At 41.9% G+C, this 10,994-nt stretch overlaps 1 protein-coding gene across 1 annotated transcript; it reads right to left on the reverse strand.

Moving 5' to 3' along the window:
- Positions 1-709: 709 nt before the first annotated feature.
- Positions 710-9,673, reverse strand: tp53i13 (tumor protein p53 inducible protein 13). The gene is made up of 9 exons (XM_038273391.1): positions 9,207-9,673; positions 9,037-9,114; positions 8,803-8,838; positions 6,805-6,863; positions 6,311-6,389; positions 4,033-4,161; positions 3,759-3,947; positions 2,824-3,634; positions 710-1,596 (listed from the first exon to the last, which is right to left on the reverse strand). The coding sequence occupies exons 1-9, from the start codon at positions 9,321-9,323 to the stop codon at positions 1,490-1,492; spliced, it is 1,605 nt and encodes a 534-aa protein (XP_038129319.1). The 5' UTR covers positions 9,324-9,673; the 3' UTR covers positions 710-1,489.
- Between the last annotated feature and the right edge of the window lie 1,321 nt (positions 9,674-10,994).

Below are 10,994 nucleotides of genomic sequence, written 5' to 3' on the forward strand. Positions count from 1 at the left end.
AATGACCTTCTGCTCCTCTATTAATGAGGGGGTCCCTCGGGCACGTTAAAAGTTGCCTAATTCCGTCATTTTCCACCAATGTGTCACTGGCCCTCTCAAACAACTCACATCTTTATCAGTGAAGCTAAGTGCTCCACATCTCCTCCTTCATGGTGCCCATCTACATTAAGATCCAAAATTCTGAGATTAAAGTCAGAATTCTGACTTTTTTTCCCATGTTAAACTGAAATCAAATTTAAAAAGCAGTTAACTTTTGTTTTTTTTCAGTGTTCCTAATCCTCTTGTGTAAATTTAATATTTGCCTTTAAAATGTAAAAGCTTTTTAGAAGTACCGGCCAACTTTGAGCTTTAACTGTATTAAAATGAGCTCAGTTATCTGTTAAATCAGGCGTCTGCAGCCGTGACTCTGTGGTTAACTGTATGCAAAACAATTGTCCCATTTTTTGGTTTGCCCTGTGGTTGTTCCCCTAAGATTCCCTTTTTAAACATCAATCTTTGTACTAAAATATTCTTTCTGTCATGATTTGTGGACATTAAGATCTAAAGAGAAGCGCCATCTCCTGGTCAGACCCTGTAATTCGGTGAAAGGGTGGGAAAAAAAAGGACCTGTTGAATGGCTGCTACTCTAGAACCACCATCAATTTCTAGATAAGAATCAAACATTTCTTGAGCAAAAACCTTTACACATTGAATTGTAAACAAACAAACACACCTTTGATACTTTTATTTTTTATTTTTTCCTAAAAACACAATTCCTTCCAAATCACATGTATGTGCATCCCTGTCTTGGTCCATCGCAAAAAAAATTCTTCATACGATGAAACCATTTCTGTTAATACCACAGAACTAGATAGAACAGAACCTTCACATCGCCCAGGTGAAATGGATCAAATAGATGCCACATCCCATGTAGAAACGGATCAGTCCAGCTGCAAACATGTCAACACGCTGTGGGAAGCGCTGCTTACAACAGCAACGTACATTTCAAGGGTTTACAGGCCAAAGAAAAATCTATTTCTAAAGAGTACAGAAAAAAAAGCTCCTAAAAATCACTTTCTTCTGTCTTTTCAACAAAGATCTCTAAATTAAATTATTCATCATCCGGTTAGTTTGGAAAATAAGCAGATTTTTGGGTAAAAACCATTTTGCCAACAAAGCTAAGAAGTGGACAAAAAGGCGAGCAGATGATATCTAACAGCTGAATCATAAACGTCACAGTAGATCAGTAAGTGCTGAAAATACGTACGAAACAAACAAAACTATCATATAAAAATAATTAGACCAGATTTATGAACATCTGATCCAAACAACTTCAAAAAGCCAAATTTGTAAATATTAAATATTTTTAGCAGCCATTCTGCACTGTAGGTGCTGAAGGGACAGCGTCAGAACAATCCAGGACGGTTTTTAAAAACATGCTGATTGGTTGGGTCCAGTCGTCACTTCCTGAAAACACTGGGATGTTTTTTTATGGAGAAGTTTCTGATCTTTATGGGTTTTCGTCGGAGCTGGAGGAGCTGGGCAGGAGGACGCACTCCTTCCTTCGGCCTCTCTTGCGCCTCTTCTTGGCGATCCTCAGCCTCCTGCGTATCACGTCTAGAAGAAAAGCACATCACAGTAACTGAGGGCTCTCTCACAGCTTGCTGATTTAGCCAGCCTATGCCTGACGTCCTAGAATCTTCTAAAACAGAGCGAGTCCAGAACTTATGTCCAACGACAGCCTAACTTATGCATAACGCACGGCAGCGTAATGCTCATGAAATGATGCACAAGCATCATTTCATGAGCATTGCCAGTTAAAGCTGCTCCCCGGGGGCACCTGGTCTGCATAAAAAGATTTCTTTGATTGCGGTATTAATCTAGCTGCTGTTTACTGTCTGCCAGAAAAAAAAAAGGGATAAATAAAAAGAAAGAAGGTTTGCAGTCGCAGCAGAATCAGGTCGTGAACGCAGGGAGGATCCATCACTCTCACCTTCTGGCTCACCCTATGATGGGGATGACGTCTGGAGGAGAACTGAGGGTTTCCTCCTGTGAACCCCCTTTATACCAAAAAGCTTGACCAGCTAGAAGAGCGAGGTGCGTGAGAACGCTGGGACCCTTTTTCCACCTGGATCCCTGCACTTTATCGCCCTAGCGTCTGCTCTGCCGATAATGCAAGCGTAGAAGAAGAAATGTGCTGTTTACCTGTGCAAAGAAAGAAACAACGAAAGAAAAATGTCTGAGGACTTCAGTGTTGAGGAAGAGCATGAGTTCTTTGCCGAGATGAATGCGCACTTTCGTCTGGTTTGGTCTGCCACGGTTTCCATAGACTCGTGAACGCGCTTTTAGGAAATCCTATACACTACTGTTTATGCTCTAAAAACATTCTAAATGACTTCGTTTCGAGTAAATTATGGACGCTACCCACTCAGGACACTTGGAATACATTGGACGAGCAGTATGGAGGAATATTGACACGTTTTTTGTGGACTTTTATGGACCTTTCTGCCTCGGGCGCCATAGACCTCCATTATTTGAATGTCAGCAGACAGCAAGAAGCCTCCCAGATCTCCAGATGCATTTGAGATATCAAAAAAGTACTCCAGAGTGTTGTTCAGCATGGGGGTGAGTAGAAAATGAAGACCAATCATGTTTTGGGTGTACTATTTATTTAACATGGCGCAGACCAAGCTTCAATATTAGGAATAAATCACAAATATCTGCGACAAGCTCACTGCGACACACTGCTGCGGGACGATAACCAGCCCTTAAATGGTCTCGGTGGGACAGGGGTTTAAAGTAAAGGCTCAACACTGGAGTCTGATTGGGCTGCAGGCCACCTACCAGCGACGCTGTCGTAGTCCTGATGCGGGTTGTGCCAGTAGAGGCTGGGCGAGGTCCTCCAGTGGCGGTACAGCCGGGTGTGAAGAACGGACAGCGTTAGCAGAACCAGCAGGAAGCCCAGCGCTGCCGCCGCCCACACCGCTTCGTCCGTCCTGGGGGTCCGCTGCAAAGCGACGTTCAGCGCAGCGGCCCGACTCCCTGCTCCAGATTTAACGCAGGCGGAACAGTTCTGACGGGTCTCCGCCTGGGACTCAGAAGCTGAGCCAGATTTAGTATTTCTGTGAGGGGGGGGCTCATCACCGGGCGCCGGGGCCCGCTCTGCTTCCCTTTCTTCCACATCAACCACCTCTTTCTGCTTCGTTTTGCCCTGAACCCTGAGCCCCTCGCTGTCGCTCCGCTCCTCCACGCCGCCTCTGACGGAGTCTGTACCTTCATGTTGGGGGGAATCGATCTCAGATCCAGGACGAGAGGTGGGCGCTGATGTGGAAGCCTGCTGCTTCCTGACCTCAGATGGAGGAGTCCGGTTTGGATCCGAGAGTCCTGGAAGTGAATGTGATGCTGTTCCAGAGGAGCCGCTGTGATTCTGAGCCGCTTCAGCCGCACCGATTCTGTCGATCTGGTCGGCGTTATTAGCCGTTTCATTAGCTCTATTAATGAGGTTCTGCTTTTCTCCGATTGCTGCTCGGATTTCCCTGTTTTTCCTTCCCTCTTTAAACCGTTTCCAGGAACCCGGCTTCATAGCAGGCTCTGCCCCGGTGGTTCCGCTCAGCAGAGCAGAAATGACCCGCTGGCAGCACTGCCTCACAGAATCCTATGGATGTAAGGTAGCAGTTAACGCTACTTCTGTGACACCAAACACTAAAACTGATTTTCTTTAGTTTAATTTTTTCATCATTTTTAAAGGAATTAACAGACATTTCTCCAGATGTTCTGACCTCGGTTCCTGCTGATGGTTCCAGACGCTGCAGGCCTGCTGACCGGGTCAACAGGAGGTTGTACACCGCACTCGGCGTCCTGCCATCAACGTTTTTAAGGCTCTGTGTCGTCTGCAGCCAGTCGCACACGTCTGAAGAAGCCACGGTGCTCGGCTCTAAAGTTCGACCCCAGGAGACCAGAGCTACAGGCTGAGGAGAGCCGCCGCCGTTCAGAGAGTCAAACACAGCAGAAGATCCGGATCTAAAGCCAGAAACAAAGCAGAGCGCCACCTACCGTGTCTCTGCTCAGCTGTGGGTGAGGAGTGACGATGTGGAACGGCAGACAGGAGCGGGCCAATCCGGAAAGGAGGCGTCGCTCACGGAGCGACGAGCAGGGATGGTAGAGCAGGACGAAGGCGCCGTGCTGGAAACACACATCATCATCATCATCCTCACATTGATCTTAGATCGAAACAACTGTGAGCAAAACAGCGACGCCGGGATGCAGTTCTACAGGTTTTCAGACCCAGTTTGCCTTAAAGCAGCTCAGACCTGTAGCATCTTCATGTTGTTTATTTTTTCAGATCTCCCGTGTGTTCACCTTTCTTCATATGCAGAGTTCTGTATTCTGATTGGCTAAAAAATTGGGTTTTTAGCCAATCAGCTTGTCCAGCTTATGATTCAACAGAGCGCTAGCTTCCTCTAACCTCCGGCCACTCGATCTACAGCCTCCTGCAGTATACGGGTCCTACCCTAAGCACAGTAAGGCAAAAAAGGAATAAAAATGATTGTGCCCCATCTGGCTGAAGTAGTAGAACAATTTGACATAGATTTAGAGTCAGTGGGTCACATGACCTGGAAGCTATTGAAGAAAGTCCCAACTTTTTTCTTTAAAAATATCTTAAAATTGCATAAAAGCAAGTCTGCCTTACATATGTTATCTACTGGCATGGTTTTATATTAGTTTTGTATCAGCTGGTAATAAGATAAGGAATTTATTGATTTTTGTTTCTCAAGAGTGTTAGGTTCAAAGATTTGTTGACTGTCCTTAACTGCACCATGTTGGTGCATCAGGGTTCCCGTGGGTCCTTAAAAAGTCTTAAAAGGCATTGAATTCTTCAAAATAAAACTAAGGCCTTAATTGGTATTAAAATGTCTTAAATCAGTCTTTCGTAGGTCTTTATTTTTAAAACATCATAAATAGGATCATTTTTATTAATTAATTACATTAAAATTGAAATTTTTCTTTTATATAAAAAAAAAAAGTAACGGCTCGCCATTATTGGTTCCGTCTCGATAGTGGAACCAATAAAAGCGTTGTTGCGGCCGGGACATTTGGGAGATGCACCATTAACTTTTTGTCTGGAAAATATGAGCAAGTGTAAATGTAACGAAAATTGTCTCCAGCCAAGAGTTTCCTCCATGGCTAAAACCAGGGAACATACATGAGGCTCAGTGGATTTAGTGCAAGAAGTCATTCAAGCTCAGAACGATGGGAATTAAGGCAGTGGAGTCGCACATGCGAAACGCGAAACACAAAGCGTCAAAATGGAGTTACAGAGAAACAGCCGGTATTTCTCAGTTTAGTTCCACCCTTGTCTCTGCAACGCCTCCACTTATCACCGAATCAAACATATTAAGAAAACCATACAAAGAAAAATAGCTGCAAAAAAGACTTAGCACTGGTTATGTTGTGGCTTTAAAACTGATTTGTTTTGTTCTCTGCTAAAACAAAGTTTGTGAATTCAGTTAAATAATTGTTAAAATATATCTGTCATTTGTTTGTTTTTAGCTTTCTTCCTGTATGGGAAGCTTTTCAAAATTTGAAACATTAGTGCAGTGGTTTATGTTAAAATAAACCTTTGGGTTCAGTTGTCGCAAGCAGGTTTTTCTTGTGAATTTGGTCTTAAATTTTTATTTCAAGTGGCATTAAAAAGTCTTAAAAAGTCTTGAATTTAACTTGCCTTATGCTGTAGGAACCCTGTGCATGTTGGCTTCTGCATGTTGGATGTATTTCCTCCTGCAGATGTAATTGCCACTTTGCAATAATTGCAAAGCGCCTTGTTGCCACCTTTCTCTTCCTTAAAATGAAGCCAAACTTTCGATCGGTTTGACTGCTTTTGTTTTGCTTTCCTTGTCTTACGCCTGGTCACATCGTACTTGCTTACTGAATGCCGCGTGCGTAACTTGAGTAAAAAATGTGATGCAAGTCGTGCTGCCCACCGTTAAGAGAATCGTTACGTGAGCTGCCAAACGGTGCCATGGAATTGGAACACACGAAACCAGATCTGAACAGGAACCAGGTTTCGATTCCCATCATTATCAGAGAGAGAATTTTTTATCTTAGGATCTGATGGTCTTTCATCACAACCTGTGGTCACCTTATACTGAGGCTGAAAATGTGAAGATAAAGCAACATTTATCCAGAAACAAACACCGTTAATGCACCCGAATCACGCGGACCTCGGCTTACTTTGGTTATTAGACAGAACTGCAACTGAAGCTCTCAGCTGCAGCTCCTGTGAGATTCAGGATGAACATCAGGGATAATAATGTTGCATTTGGACACTTACATGTAAATTATTAAGCCAGCGCTGAGGAGGACAATACAGGTACTCTCCACTTTCTGCCATGACTGGCCTGAACGCTCCGCTGGAAACACAACAAAAAGACACCATGTCAGTTTATTTCCTGCTAGCTCTTTGCATAAAGATTTAAATTACCCGAATGATTCAGACTATTTAAGAAAGAACTGAAGTTGGAAGTGAGGCAGGCATTTTTTTCCCCCCTACAGAGCTCTATGGGACGTTCAAAGCTTGAGATGTTGTTCTACAGTTTAAACCTGCTTTAAACATCTCAACGACATTTTTTCTGCTGCCGTTTCTTTATAAGTTGGAGTTATTCACCCAAAGCTGCAATACATTAACATATACGCTTACTTCTGGTGGTTGGATTGGATTTTATTTATTAAATGGGTTGATGGAAATACGTGCCACACTTAATATATTAGTACTTTGGAGAGAAAGAGGTGATAGTGACCTGAAAAACATTTGGAAAGATGCCAAACCTGTTAGGAATGCTGTGGTTGTAGAGGATGGGGTTATCCATGCATACTGGCCTGGCGGGCTACGACAATAAAAAGATCAAACACAAATTTCATTTTAAATGCTACGTTTACTATTAGATGTTTTTTTTTTTACATTGGACCCTTGATTTTTATTCCATCATGTTCTACTCACCCATATGAGTTTTGTGTCATTTGGAGCCGTTCTGAAGATATTCCGTTATTTTATATCCAAGTAACGTCTTCCTATGGGCAACGACTTGAAGGCACAAACTAAACTGTTTATAATTTATTCTTTATGGTACGCCAGCATTCAGAACATGTAGGCGAATCACTGTCCCCCAGACATCCGTGGTTATATTTTTAATATTCATATCTTTTAAAAACAAAGCGGAGTGTCATCCGAGCGCCAGACTGGAGTCGTAACATGCAGCCCGGGCCACAGCCGGCTACGCTCTACCGCTTCTATTCATTCTAGTTAACCTGAATCGTTCAATTCCATTTGGAGAGCGAGATCATCTGTGGTAGCAGCACTAGACATCTTCCAGGCATGTGAGGAAAACTTAGCCTGACGTAGTCCTACTCAATTCTAGTCAGAATATGAGTCTGATACTGCTCCATAGAGCTGTGATTATGGGGCGTGTTTCGAACGAACCAGGAAAAAAAATGCCTCTGCACTCAATTGGATAGACCTACAACCAATAAGAGCAACGGAGTGCGTGACGTATGTTAAGCGACGCATAGTTGTTGTCAACAAAAATCAAAGCGTGCAGTTGCACGCCTAGAATAAGAAGATGAGCCTTGATCGCGTTTCTCTGTTCCTCTTTTAAAATTAATTTCCTGTCGATATCTTCAAGAACAGACCTAATAGCAGAATCTACACACCTCAGCTCTCCAGCGGCAGCCATTGTTGTTGTCACCCAAGCGCGCTTTGGTGACGTGGTTGATTACGTTACTGTTGATCATCTGTCCATCATCGTATAAAGCCCGCCCTGACAATTTGATTGGATCGCCAGAGAGTGGGCAATCATACTCGCGCTACTATGGAGCAATGCCAGACCGAACTTCCCAACCTCAAACCTTGTGGGCGGGACTAAGTTCGGAATGGCACCCAGGCTAAGGAAAACTAGCAGCAGTTCAGCGGACATGATGAATGAATGGTAGCCGGCACATGCGGATGATGTCATACACTCGCTGCTTTGTTTTTAAAACATAAATCTAAAAAATATATATTAAACATGTATAAAAAAAATATAACGGAATATCTTCAGAACAGCTCCAAATGACACAAAGCTCATATGGGTGAGTAGAACATGTAGCCTCGTGAGACCATCCTGATCTCGCGAGCTTTCAAGGTTTCACTCGCAGATCAGTCTGGCTACTTTCCGTTAAAGAAAATTTGGAGCCGTTCACCAAACGAACGTCCAATCAGCGTTGGCTTTGAGGCGGGTTGAGGTGTGACGCAACGAGAAGCGCGACAGTTCAGTCTAAAGAACATGGCGGCTTCAGCCGATGAAACTAGCGTTAGCGTGGCTATCGAGCAAGTTTTATCGGAATTACAGAGTATTTCTTCACTGAAAGAAGAGCAAAACACTGCTCTGGAGGCTTTTCTCAGAGGAAAAGATGTTTTTGCTCTTCTCCTGACTGGTTTCGGCAAGAGTTTGATCTATCAATTGGCTCCTCTTCGTTGTCGCTCTGTTAGTACGTCATATGCTTCGTTGATCTGATTGGTTTATTTGGCCCGTCTATCACCAACATAGGCCAATCAGCTAACCAGTATTTTTGCTCATTCCCAAAATTACTTCAACAGAAGGTTTCCAGATGGATATGCGGAGCAAATCCATCTGGCGGAGTCAGGTTATAGAACATGATGTAATGACGTAAAATCAAGGGCCCAATGTAAAAAAAATAAATAATTGTGTTCCCCTTTAAGTTTTTTTGTTGTTTTTTTTTTGGCCACATAAACTGCAGAAGGAAAGTGTTTAGTAACTGTTTACTCACCTCTGGGTCATACTGGGTGTCGATACTCGGAAATCTCTGTAGATAGAAATAAGAACAAACCTATTTTACAGCAGCGTCTAATCTGACACATGCATTATTATTATTATATTATTATGGGATGACAGAGGTTATCACAGCTGCTTTCCAGTGTTTGTTTTCACTTCCTGACAATTGCCTGCAGAGATAAGGAACAACAAGGATGATAGCAGGGAGGTCTGCTGTTTCCATGGTTACCTGAACAGACTCCGACCAGGAAGTGGTTGAACATCTGAAAGAAGCAGCATCTGCAGGCAGGTCTCTGTCCAAATGCAGCTAAAACACAGAAAAAAATACATTAACGTTTGAATTTAACTTTTATTCAGTAAATAAGAAACACATGGAGATGAACCCAGAGTGATTCAGACCTTTCCGTTGTCACATCCCGGTCCCAGAGATCCGGAGGCAAAGAGCCGACCCAAGGCGAGCCACAGCGCCGCCAGCAGGAGCGCTGCCAGCGACGGGCAGCTCGCTGGACTCCGCATGCTGAGCTCCGCTCATTCAACTTGATCTGGTTACACCTTCATCTGTCTCCTTCAACAAGAGCGGTTGACAAAGTAACAAATAAAAAAATAAACCTTGGACCTTTCCTTATCTCCAACAGACATGTCCCAAACAGAGCGCTATAACAAAGGTTAGCCGTTAATGTCGGCAGAAGGGAAGCTAACAGCTCCTTCCAGTCGCTCCGCTGTTTCCCTACTTCACTGAACTTTCATCGGTTGTTTCTAATTCAGAGTAAACTTAACAGGAACCAAATTAACTACACTTACAAGCGCAGAACAGGAAAGTGTAAACACCTCCATGATAAATCCCAGAGGGACGAAACAAGCTAGCAAGGTCGCTTCAGCTGCAACTTCCGTCTACACTTCAAAATAAAAGCCGGGTTTGTCCACCCAGTCACGCTTGAAAGAAAAAATACAGAAGAACCCTTTCTTATCGCCTTAATAATTAATTTAATATAATTCAGTTTATTCATGTAGTGGTAATTCAATACAATTGTCATCCCAAATGCATTTTATAGGGACAGTTCAGTCAGACTATAAGTTCAGATTGGTTAAAGGAAAAATTCAAACTTCTGAAAGTACTTTAAATATGAAAGTATTATGTTTTTTTTTTTTTTTTTTTTTATTGAGCATCAGTGGTACATTATATAATTTCCATTACAAGAGGCATGATACTCATATTTATATTTTACCCCCCATCCCCCCATCCCAAGAACCGTTTGGACACCAATCCAGCAGGAGTAGATAATTAAAAGTAATACAAAAATTGGAAATAGCTAAAAAATAAATAAATAGGAGATATATACATATATATACACATGTATACATATATACTTATACATACCCATACATTTCCCTTTTGGGGAAACCCTGTTGGAAAAAATAGAACTAAAAAAAATAAAATACAAATAAATCGATGTACAAAATTAAAGAATGGCATTTAAAAAAAACATACAACCAATGTAACAGTTTGTATTTTGTTTCCCTTTTTATCCAAATCTTGACATTGATTTGACTAAATGAGTCCCTTCTCATACACAAACATAAAGCACGCTCTTATTTGGTAGTTTAAGTCTCATTTCCTGTATTCCCATGTCTCGCAGCTTTACAACTTTTTTTAAAATCTTGTGGTCTACAGAAGCAGGGGCGGTTCTAGACCAAATATTCCAGGGCGGCCAGCGTGTTTTCATGGGGGCCCAGAAAAGCATGAAATAATAAACAGGGCAAGGGATACAAATATATGAAGATCACTGCATGAAGTGAAATTCCTATTCGTTTAGGTTTAATTAAAATTCTATGTCTTATAAGGTCAATACTCATTCATATTTTTGACTTAATTTAAGTTAAAATTATAGTTTTCTATAAAATCTGAATTAGAACTCAAGAACAACTGATAAATTCAGCTGCAATTTTTTTTTAATTTTTTATATTTTTAACTATGTATGCTGTTTTTATTGTACGGTTTTGTTTTAACTATGAATTTTGTAGCCCTTTGAGATTTTTTTTAAATGTAAAGTGCAATACAAATAAAATGTATTATTATTATTATTTTATTTTGATAAAAACATTTAGCAGATGAAAACTCGGATCCTATCTTAATCCTACTGAAGCTATCACCTTCTTGTTTTTAAATAATGAGTAAAACAGAAATCT

Source organism: Cyprinodon tularosa, unplaced genomic scaffold, assembly GCF_016077235.1.
Source record: "Cyprinodon tularosa strain WSP-4 unplaced genomic scaffold, ASM1607723v1 ctg87, whole genome shotgun sequence".
In the NCBI taxonomy this organism is placed as follows: Eukaryota; Metazoa; Chordata; class Actinopteri; order Cyprinodontiformes; family Cyprinodontidae; genus Cyprinodon; species Cyprinodon tularosa.